This window comes from Scatophagus argus, chromosome 20, assembly GCF_020382885.2.
Source record: "Scatophagus argus isolate fScaArg1 chromosome 20, fScaArg1.pri, whole genome shotgun sequence".
Classification (NCBI taxonomy): Eukaryota; Metazoa; Chordata; class Actinopteri; family Scatophagidae; genus Scatophagus; species Scatophagus argus.
This window is the reverse complement of record NC_058512.1, coordinates 7,818,323-7,830,529: the sequence shown is the minus strand read 5'-3', so window position 1 is coordinate 7,830,529 and position 12,207 is coordinate 7,818,323. Positions and strand designations below refer to the sequence as shown.

General features: G+C 39.6%; 1 protein-coding gene across 1 annotated transcript in view; it reads left to right on the top strand.

Moving 5' to 3' along the window:
• The window catches only part of pappaa (pregnancy-associated plasma protein A, pappalysin 1a), an 85,487-nt gene that overhangs the window by 49,176 nt on the left and 24,104 nt on the right, over positions 1–12,207 (top strand). The window contains exons 11-14 of the mRNA XM_046375611.1: positions 798–908; positions 1,303–1,438; positions 1,659–1,872; positions 5,852–6,026. Coding sequence (XP_046231567.1) covers positions 798–908; positions 1,303–1,438; positions 1,659–1,872; positions 5,852–6,026 — 636 coding nt within the window. The remainder of the gene's footprint in view (positions 1–797; positions 909–1,302; positions 1,439–1,658; positions 1,873–5,851; positions 6,027–12,207) is intronic.

The following is a 12,207-nucleotide window of genomic DNA, read 5'->3' as shown; positions in this document are numbered from 1 at the left end:
TTCAAGTGCTGCATGTAATCATGAAAGCCCTCAGAGAGTGTTCGTGATTACATGAAAACTCTCTGAGGGCTTCTAGTGGGCAGGTGTGGCATGACAGGGTTTTTAAAAAGCCAGCACAAAGGAAGTACATAAAAACACACTAGTACAAGGGAGAATCAGAGACAGAAGTAGAGGAGCGGGATGTATGCGGTGTGTGACACATGACAGGGTGTTGACTACACTAGACAAGACACAAACAAAGAGCTGCACAGAATGGACGTCAGCTCCACGTCAGCCCAAGCAGCAGACCAACAGCTGACAGTTGCGGAAAACGGGCCACAGCCATTAAGGACAAGACAGTAACCAAACCAATGCTTTTTTTTTTTTAAGAGTGTAAAATGCAAGTAAGAAAGCTACTCTGCACAATAACACTGGATGTAATCGCTTCCTGCAGGCGAGCTGACATAAGTTGATGGCACTGATACTTTGGTAACAATATGCACAGGCAAAACATTAAGGCAAAACAAGTTGAAGAACAAAACATGACATTTCACAGACAGATTTTTTTCTTTTTTTTTGGGGAAAGAAAATCTGTTCCTTAATTTTATCTCACAATTTTTTCTTCTTCTTGTACATAACAAAATCTGCATTGCATCACATTACACTTCATTTAGCAGACGCTTTTATCCAAAGCGACTTACAGAATGGGTAACAACAAGTTTCAGGACAATAGAAGACCTTCAAAGTGGAAGGGAAAATAAAGGCTTTAGATAGAATGATCCATGTGAAATTATTCAATTATTTTTCTCCTTCCCTAGACATGTCAGTCCAAGGTGTTTGATCTATCAGATGGAGTGTCTCAATATGCATGGTTCCCCTGCCGTGAGGCCCATGTGACAACCTGGGGATATCCGAACTACTGGCTCAAGGTAGGACCTGACGATCTGAAAAGAGTGACGAAAAAAAATGGAACTGTATTGGTGTATGTCAGTTTGCATAACCAGTTAACTTATTGTTATTGTTTGTATTTTGCATTTAATAAATGATCTTTAATCATGAATAATGCCATTCCACCTTGAAGTGCGGAGTTTGCTGCCATCAGTTAGTTTCATTCTATGCAGGAACACCATGCCATTATTATGGTGGCTGAGATGGCTCAATACTGCAACTTAAAAAACACAAATGCAGAAGAATTATGTGTCCGTATGAAAACACATATAATGCCTCAATGACTCAGCAGATGAAACACACTCAACTCCAACAGTTAGGAGAGAGGATGAAAATATGTGCTGCAATTTATACTTTTTGTTTTCCTTTATTCAGGCCTACTTTTCTCATCCCATGGTGGCAGCAGCAGTGATTATCCATCTTGCTGCTGATGGGACTACCTACATTGATCAAACTCAGTGTAACATCACTGTTCAGCTGGTGGACACCAAGGAGGGCATCCACAGTCTGGGTAAGAACTGTCTCCTGTGATTTTAAGTTGCAACCCCGCTTGATTCAACTTTAGTGGCAGACTGCAGAATATGACAGAGTGGAAAGGTGAGCTCAACTATTTAGAGTTTGTTATAGTTGAGCAGAAATCATGCAGAATTTCTTTCTTCAGTCCCATATTTCATCCTTCCCATTCCAACTTGCTTGCTGTCTTTTACCCATCCCAAATATCTTCTCCACAGGTGAATGGCGTCTCAGCTGCCGTACAAACCCTTTGGTGATCCCAGTGAGCCACGACCTCTCGGTGGCTTTCTACCACACCAAGGCTATCCTGGTCATGTTTGCCTCTCGCCTAGTGGCCATCTCTGGAGTAGGCCTGCGCTCCTTCCAGTCCTTCGACCCCATCACAATAAGTGGTTGCCAGAGCAATGAGATCTACAACCCCACGGGCCAGAGGTGAGGCCAGAAAACAGAGATGGGAAATGGAAGATTGTTGAACATGAAGCCTACATATGTTACTCACTCATCGGGAAATAAAGGACAGGAAATATACCGAAGCCGAGAGTGGCCATAGGTCCAGTTGTTTTTTGTTTGTTTTATTTCCTCAAGATTTTACGTCAATTTCTCAAAAATAACCAAGCTTTTTCTCTTGAGATAACCCAATAATGAAATCAACATGACGCACTCATACTACTCTGTGGGGCATGTTTCACAGATAATTAAAAGAACATCTGATTCGCTTTTGCTTTTTATTGTACAAATGTTCTCCTGGTGATTTGATATGAGGGTATTTACATCATGGCTAATTGCTGTAAGAGACAGGTTTAACAGTCTCTTATTTCATTGTATTTTGCACAATACAATGACAATAAAGGCTTCATGTTCTATTCTAGTATTGTTATGTAAGGCTTGATCCTACGTGCACTTTTTAGAGTGAAGAATAAGTTAACTGACATTTTGAGCGGCTACAGTTCTATCTGTAATCTATACATTATGTCTATAATGCTGGCATGGCACTCGTGATGTCTAATGGACAGTATAGGACAGTATATTCTATGTAAGAGGAGACAACTTTTTGTTTCCGTAGAAACTTGATTTAGAATCTTATTTTTTCAAACTATTTTATAGTTAGGGATGTAGTTTAAAATTATTGTACTTTATTCTGACTCTTCTCATGGATGCTGATAAACCAGTTCTAATAGTTTCTTCAGGTCTTTGTAGCCAAACAACATTTGACACGGAAAAAGAAAATGGAAGAACAACAGAAGAGAGATCCCTCTTCCAGGATGGACAAACAGGCAATAGATGCTGTTGTAGAATTAAAGTGTTGAGAATAAAGTTAAATAATTATCAAGTGTAATCAGGGTAAGGGTTGGAGCCTTTCAGGTGAAGTGTGAAAGTGTTAGTAGTGAAGACTATGGATCAGAAAAGATTTCTGGGTGCCACTGAGCACTGGTAAGACCTCGACCACAAATCATCTTCTCTACCACCTTGTAAGAGTAAGACTGAAATCAAAGTGCAAAGGGAGAAGAGATGAAATGTTTAGAGCTGTGTTTGTGTGTGCATCTTTGAGCCAGATAGGGGGAGAGGCATGCATTAATTAGTGTTGCCAACAAGCTGTTTAATGTTAGACGTCTGCCCAGAGCTACAGCTATAACAATAAAACGTTCTCAGTAACAAATATAATATCACTGGAAATTCACAATTAATTTGGACCTGTTGCTGAGCTCCACAAATTTTCCACAACAGATCCACTGCGCCGCCTCCAGCACTAAATCTTGTTTACCACCCCAGTTTGTTTTGCATTGAGTTCGGCTGAAGTGCACAGTGCATACAAATATTCTTTCCAAGTCCTGCCAAAGTGGACGTATTTCTCCTGTATATGTTTTTGCTTTGTTTGATGCTACATTGAGTTTCCCATTTTCTCAACTCTAACTGGTTAATTAAATAAATGACCTGTCAATCAGGCATCTAAGGCATCGCCCAGTGCAGAGCAGTATTTCATGTTTGGACACTTTTTCTGCATGTGTCAAAACAATTCATTCATCCGATTCAAAATCAGAATCTGAACCAGGAAGCAAAGATGATGAATAGTTAGGTGAAAAAACCCATAATACTTATTGAAGAGCTGTTGGCAAGACCAATTAAAAAACAATTAACTCCCATTTAGCTGCAAATTCATAGTTCTCTAGCCTCCAGTACCTAACTACCAGTCAAATAATGTCAAGTCACTCCTCACAAACATAGCTAAACCAGACCACACATGCACAAGGAGTCACAATTTACCAATTTCCACACCACTGTCATGCATGAGACAATTCATCCTGATGATGCTCCCACAGCCCTTTCAACAAGAAATGCTCTAATAAACACCACAATACACAAAGAATGGATGGTCAGAGGGTCTGTGCAGAGAGATAGAGCTGTTTGTGGCTTTTGTTGTGTGCCAGTGAGACATCCAAGAGCACCTAAATAGATTCGAACTGCCGTGTATCTGCATCAGCCAGGAAATTGTTTGTTACCGCACACACACACAGACGAGCAGCTGTCTCCCTGAGTTCTCGCTGACTTTTCTTTCTTTTACATTCTCTCCACTTCATCTAATTTCCAATGGCTCTTGAAAAGTAATGTTTTTCAGGATGGCAAGTCAACCAGACCAGTTTTGACTTGAACAAGCCACAAGCTGAATATTATTATATAGTAGTATGATCAGTTTTTTGTTTTTTTGTTTTGTTTTTTTTTTTTTTTTTTGCTGGGTCTGTTTTTACATCAGTAGACAATCCTAGCTTGTCTGTTTATGTCATTGATCTTTTTATTTTCTTTAATCGACTTTAATTTATCATCTGCATTCTTTCATCTATACCTCACCTCCCAAATTTCTTTTCTCTCCTCTCCATTTTTCATGTCCTCCTTATTCCCATTTCCTCTCCCTGCTTTTCCTCCACGCTGTCTTCTCATCCTTACTTTTTTACCATACTGTCACATCATCATCCTTACCCTCTAACTGTGTGCCATCTCCTTCTCCTTAATTCTTCCCTTTCGGCGCCTCCTGCTCCGGCTTTCATTCTCATTCTCCTGGGTTGAACAGCACATTTCCCATAATGCTTCTGCCTCCGCAAAACACCACATCCCTTTTTTCCTCAAGTTGTTAACAACAGGAGCTATTAACATGACTCAGTTTTATGTTCCTCACTTGTCTGCACATGCATGCACACACATGTACATTTTCCTCCCTTTTCTCTCAGTTTTCTTTCGCACCATTTTCTTCCTGACTTTAATATTTTGGTCAGAATTTCTATGCATGCTGTGTTTTTTCCTGTTCTCCCTTTTCTGTTCAGTTCTATTGTGCTGTATGTTGAACTTTTCATTCACGGGGGAGAAGGATGATATTCCAGGTAGTTAAATTCCAGAGTGATTAGCAAAAAAACCACAAAGGGATTTTGTTGTAAGCCAAAGTGTCCACAGAGAGGCTTCTAGGCTTCCCTAGTTTGTCCTCAAAAAGCCTGGACATAAGGGACAGCAACTCTTGTGCTTGATAAAGTGTACTTTATAAACAGTCTTCATCTGCTCAGTTTAGCACTTTATCAACATAAGCATTTTAATTATAAGCTGAGAATTTTGTTAAGGGGTCATTTGGTTTTCTTTTTACTTCTTTTAATACCAGTTTTAATGTTATAATAGAAGGCATAGTTAGATTAAAAAAGGAGGAATAGAGGGAATAATATTCACACATAGAATGTTTGGATCATTAATAATTTGAGAGAAATAAGGCATAGAAAAGTCAAAGAATATGTCTGCAGTAACAGAAATGGGAAAATAAATGGATAAAAAAGGCAATGCAGATTCCACTCTTGCAGGAGAAAGTTTAACAATGTTTCTCCAGCTCTGTATTTCCTTACATGCCCCCTTCTCTCTTTGTGCCCCAGTAACTTCCCCTCTCTTTTTCTGTTGGCTTCATAAGGGAACCCTATACGGTCGAATGTGGACTGTTGTAAAAATGTGTCTTGGGCATTCGAGCATTCCAAGAGCATTAAATGTCTTCCTCATCAGGACCAACATAGAGACCCAACTCTACCATTGTAGCCTGCGCATAATATATCTTGTCGTCCTTAATTCGCCAAGTACATTCTGGCATGTGTGTATGCACATAGAAACCCCTTTCATGCATATAGCAAATATGGCAATCTTTTCTCCATGTGGTTTATTGATTTGATATGCTAAGCAGTCATTGATGGATGGATGTGGTTGTCTCTGTGTGTAGCTTTTCCATGTTTGAGTGTCTGCAGTATTGTTTAATACTTTAAACCAGAAATTGGTTGTGACTGTACTGGAATGTAATTTTTAATTTCTTTCTCTCTGTCCCTCTCCCTTTCTCTTTCTCTTTCTTTTACCAACAACCCTACCATACTCACACACAATGCGCACTCACTTGTAGTTGTGTACATTATTCGTGTGAAGCCATTGACTGCCAGGAACCCTTAATCCGCAATGCAGAGCTCAAGTGCAGTAGCCCTGGCCGCCACTTCTACAATGGAGATCGCTGCACCATCTACTGCAACTCGGGATATGTCCTGCAAATCCACCAGGATGATGACATCATCAAGAGCCAGGTAAACACACTGCTATACACACACACATTTAAACACACAGGGCAGTGGAAGAGCTCAGTGCACAGAGACACACAGATGCATACACAAACACGCAAACACTGAACGTGCAAAAGCATTTCTACAGCATATGGGAACATGCGTGCGAACATGAATTTGTGAATGCACACATGAAGATGCACTGATGCAAACTCACACAAATGGCCATCAGAGAGAAGCACTTTTCCCTCTGCTCTCCTCTCTATCTCTGCATTTATTTTGTCACCTGAAAAAAACTAGGCTTGGCACAGCAAGCCTCCCGGGAAAATGACATCATGAACATCCAGGTAGATGAGTGCTGCACTGAGGAGTGGAGACGCCCCAGTCTCCTCCTCCTCCTGCTGGCTTGCTACACACACACACACACACACACACACACACCCACCCTGACACACAAACATACACACATTTTCTGTACATGCACAGACATAATAGTGTTTAGTCTCTTGCTGAGCATGCTGCACCATCACCTCAAACAGTCACTTTGTATCTCTACTCCACCGGGACGATGACATCATTGCATAGTGTCTGCTCCCTCCCTCCCTTCCTCCCTCCCTCCCTTCCATCCTTGCTCATTTTCGCACACATTGAAGTCTCTGTTAAAGGGCAGAGATTTGCTACCACTCTCACACAGCAGCACACATTAAATTCTTCCATGTATATACCAACACACATACAGTAAAGTACCGACAATCTCCTGCATAAACAGGACAGATATATCCAATATACACACAGATGCAATCATGCAAGTAAACAAACAAACAGGGTGGTTGACACTGCATCGTAAACCTTTTGGATTGGGGCCAAGCTGCTGTAAAGACCATATAAATGCTTTATCCTTCTCCACGGCTCTGTAAAGCAGTCTGCAAGACAATCTATTAATCCTCTCTGAGGGAGATGGGAGGTTCAGAGAACAAGGTAAATTTTGTTTTTATGTGTATTTCAGTCTGGAACTGTATGTGTGGGTGTGTATGGCTCTGTGAGAATAACGGACATCGGACAACGCATTTACAGAGAGAGGAAAAGAGAAGAGTTTTACAGAGTAAAAGAAAGGGGATATAATGACTTTTTTGGTATTTGGTCAGGATTCTGACCTTAACAATGTGTTCTCTATCCCGTCTTTCACATGACTGTTGCCAGGGTCTGTAAGTCGTCATAACTGGAGTGTTTCTAGAACCGCAAAGTCGTTCAGCTGTCCCTCTGTCTTCCACTAAATGTCCCTAATCACAAATGTGCATAATGTATCTGTGCACATAAATAAGCACATGTGTGCATGTTAGTACATGCGCAGATGCATACACGCACATGCACAGTATGTATACTTACTATCGGAACAGTCAGCACAGACTTCTAATTGCATTAGAGTTTGATTGACAGTGGACTGTGTGGCTATTCATCAATGTCAGTTCATTTAGTGATAAATTATGCTTTTCTGAGAGGGAGAGGCAGGAAAGTGCAGAGAATGCGAGGGAGAGGAGAGAATAGAAAGGAAAGTAGGGCTGTGCCAAATAGAATTTTTTTTGGATTTGGAAAGTTTGCCACAAATGATGACTGACAGTTCAAAGATATTTAGAGGACCTGCTATTTATGAATAACTTTTGGCATTCATTCACTTCACAAAGTACATACTTTAATACTCACTTTAACAAATAACACTCTGCAGAATCAGATTTATATCTTGTAAAATATAGACTATACAGCCATTGTTGGTGTGGTAGCGTGATTAACCTGTGCAAAATGTTTTTTTTTTTGTAAATATAAACGATCGTATCATTTTGAATTGCAAAAATAACACCTTTCTCTACACACTCTAATCTACTCCACTTTTTGAAATTATAAATTATCTCCACATTTTGATAATTTCTTTGGTCAGATGAATAAGATGATGGACTATGTCATACAAAGCCTATTCTTGGTTGTTCCCACATATATAGTCATTCAACAGGAGTAATAGAAAACTATTTGCCAAAATCTTCCCACTAAGCTGCGGTTAAAAAAAAAAGATGCTCCAAATTAGATGTGCAGATGACTGATGTTTATAATTACCATAACAGAATCCAATCCTCTTTTAACTCTCCCTGTCTGACATGTCAGAAGTGACTTCAATTACTAGCTTGTTGATCCAGTTCAAGTCCAGTCTTTTATCCTCAAAGAGCGAAACAATTCTCCAGGAAATGGTTTCACCAGTTGCCTGTCCCTCCAGGGGCAGAAGTCTCCTCCCTAAAGCCTTTGTAAGTTGTAATGCATAAACAGTTTCACACATGGGCACCATTCAGTACGAAGTTTTTTTTGTTTTTTTTTTATTCACTGTGCACCATCATTTTCAGGTTTTCAGGTTTTCGTGCAAGATGTAGAATCCAATGAAGGACAGCAGTAGGCTGCAGCAGCTGTGACTGACAAAACTGTATGACTGCAGGACAAATAAGACAAATGAGAATCGACAAAAACATTGGGCACATCCATTTGAGCACAGAAATCATAGAAGAACCCCCCACCCACCTACCCACCCAAAAAAAAAAAAGAAGTCATTTTTGAGACAAATGTAACACTTAAACAAGACCACTTTACGTCAGATTTTCCTTTTCTCTTCGATATACGTCTCCTAATTCATTTCTGTCGTTGTCTAAGGTTGGTTGCAAATTGCAGTGTGACCACCTTTGCCTGTCCACTGTATGGTATTGATCCATTATCTTTAAAGGGAAGGGCCTTGTCAGGTCTAATCAAAGCGATGACAAAAATTTCACAAACATCGAGAAATAACCCCGGTATAATTTGGGCTATTATGTACATCATACATTTAAAGTCTATTCAGAGCCATTTTTATTTTTGCCACATTCATATAAGTGGGAAGTCAGCAACTTATTTGCATATTTATTGGTATTTTTGGTTGAGAAGCTCTGATTGGAATGATGATCATCATCTTAGTGTATGTGCAGTAGATCAATGGGTATAAAATGGCTGTTTAGAGGCCCTGAAAACATATTTTATCAGTCACCTCATTACTAATGATGTGATCTTTTGTTTTGGTTGTTTGACATTTCTTGTGTTCTCCTCATTGATGTTGGATGACAGTGGCCCAGTTGGGAAAATATGGTGTCCCTCCTCCATGCATCTATCAGAGTTTAGCAACATTTCATTCATTCAGAATCTGATGACTTTCTGATCTGATGACTGATGACTTTCCAGGGCACCACCAATAAAATCAGATCAAACCACACCTACACAATCCTGATGAAGAACTAATTAAGTAATTAATGATACCTTAATATGTTTTGTTATAAATTAATATTTGATTGCTGCTCATTTACTGAAGGTTCCCTTTGTCACCCTGTTTGCTCATCAGGTTACTGACTTTGAGGATGCTGAGTGAGATTTGCAATTGTATGGCTGATATCTTAGCAATATGAATATGTGAAAACTAATTTCACTCTATAATGACCTACAGTGGCTGTCTCCATGTCTAGTGGCAGAAAGAGCGTGTAACTTTCAGCTGTGTACACGAAAGTCAAAGAGTTGGTTTCTCTTTGGACGAAATTGTACATCCTCGTTAATGCAAACTCTTAATTCTTCCACTCAAAACACAAGCTCTGAGAAGTTCACTCTGTTCACCCGGCTCACGTGGTCATTTATAAAAAGGTAACCCTCCCAAAATTTTATGTACTTTGAAGCGTGTCCGCTTCCAGGCAAATAAAACCGCTGCTTCTAAGTAAAGCTGATTATTTTCTCTAAAACTGTTTCATAAGGGCTTTTCCATGACTACTAGACAATGATAAATTAGATTTAATTCCACCACTAAGCAATACTGTAATAACTTAGCCTATCAAAGTGAAACTGTATGTTTTTTCTATACCTTTTTTGTTTACGTGTTTGTGTACCATCTGAGAAATGGCAAACTCCGAAGCTTAAGGACAATCCTATCAGTCTTTTGGTTCATTTGTCTGTTAGTCTGTCTGGCTTGAATTAGGCAGAGTAGCCAAAGGTTGTTAAAATCACTTCTGGAAGAGAAATAGTCAGCTGTAAATTTTTTAAAGGAAGGAAAATTCCCACACATTTACACACACAGGCACACACAGGAATACACTTGATTAATTGTTAAAACATCTCACAGATGTATATAAATGTGAACGTGTTTCTGTGTGTGTGTGTCTGTGGGTCTCTGTGTGTGTTTTTATGTCTTACACTTGTCCACACATTTATACATGTCTTTGGATGTGCAAAACCTATAACTTCACACACACATGCGCACATTTCATTTGCAAGCGTATCTACAGTCAACACATTAACACTAAATAGATCGTTCCAAATTTCTTCCATGCAGACTTTGCTCACAGCTCTCCATCATGGTCAACTCATTCAACTCCAAACCCAGTTATTTTTCAGCAGGCACTCACATGTGATGCATATGTTACTTTGTTGGATATCCAAATATGAAAGGAGCTTATTTATTTTGAGGGAACCTGATACTGTTATGCAGTAACATATAATGGGATCAAGATGAAAGATAGTAATACATGGGAACAGAGAGGAGGTTGTGAAGCAATAGATATGTACTGCTAACTGAGTCCAGCTTGTGTGGCCTTAAAGTTTGGCCACTCTCTGAAAAGATGTGTGTAATTAAAGTTAACCAAAACAGGGGTAGAATGTAACTCAGGTTTCCCTTTTTTTGTTTTGAGAAGGAAGAGTCAAAATGATTGAGCTCTCACAGCTTTGTTGTGAGATTTCTTGGCACTGCTATCAATTTAAGCATTCTTGTTGCGTTACATGGTGCTATTTAATGGACGAGGATGAAAACATTTGAGGTTTGGATGATGCAGTGGCTTCCCATTTTGGTCTCATCTTTGCAAAATTCATACCACACGCCAAATAATTTACAGGAATCAGAGCTATTTCTAATAGGAAATAGACCTACAATCAGAATTTTTTTGAGTCGAATTAAAATTTCAGAAACAAGACATGACCATTTTGATGTGCAAAGTTCTGGAAACATTCTGGCTGCCATTGCTGTTTCCAGCACCTCACGGCAGCAAATGCTGGGTCCTTAATGCTATATTTTCTGCAGACACACACACATACACGCACAAAATTAATGCAAGACATGTGGCAAGTCTCAAACCTTGCTAGGCCATAGCTCCTTCAGCAGTAACCTGGATGCCTGCTGTTTCTAATCAAGGGCTATTCTCTATAGGTCCATAATGTGAATAGAAGGGATGTTAATCTATTATACTAGGTCTTACATCGTGCTGTAAGACTTGAGCTTGTCTTTGTTTCTCACAGAAGAATGGTGTTAGGTGTACTGTTGGGTTTGACTCTTGGCCTGAGTCCATTTCTCGTGGATTTTTCATGTTCTCCCCATGGGTGGATTTCCTCTGGGTTCTCCAGTTTCCTTCCGCATTCAAACAACATGTAAGGACCCAATTGCTCAGGACGCACTCTGTCGGCTTGAAAATGTGAGGCAGCCTGTCTTGATTTTGAGAAATGAGCAATGGAAAAGTTTTTGTGTCGACAGCCAAATGCATAGTTAGCTACTGTTGACCACTAAGCTGTGCTGCATTGTTAAAAGTGCTGTATGTTAGAATTGGCCATCTGTTGAATTCATGCTCTAGACAAAGTGGGAGCAGTATGTCACCAGAAACATGAGGTGTCCATTCCTACCATAAGAAGCAAGGGAATGAAAGTCCCACCCATATTGCCTTTTTCAAACTTGGCAAACATATTACCACTGCCATAAGCAATTTTTATATTGTTAAATAGCCATGGTTAGCTGCTGTTTGTCTTGAAGAAACATGCACTCACGACACTAATTTGTCTGCAAAGTTGGTGTGTTTTATTTTACCATCGCAAAAGCTACCTGTCGGTTTTTTGTTCCTTTTTTTGTTTGTTTGTTTGCCCCATGAGTGCAAAACTGATCATTTTCATAACATTACTTGAATATAATTTATATTGGGTGTAAAAGTCATTTTTCAAAAATTCAACTTTTCGGTGATACTACTTCTTAGTATCATGATACACCGAAGCTCACAAAGAATAAGGGCACAGATGTTGGTATTTCACTCAGTAGTCCAGATTCTCTCTATGTGTTTGTTCAGAAGTTGTCACACTTCCACCAAAGTCAATCTGTTTTGTGTTAGGGGTGCTTGTGCAGTTG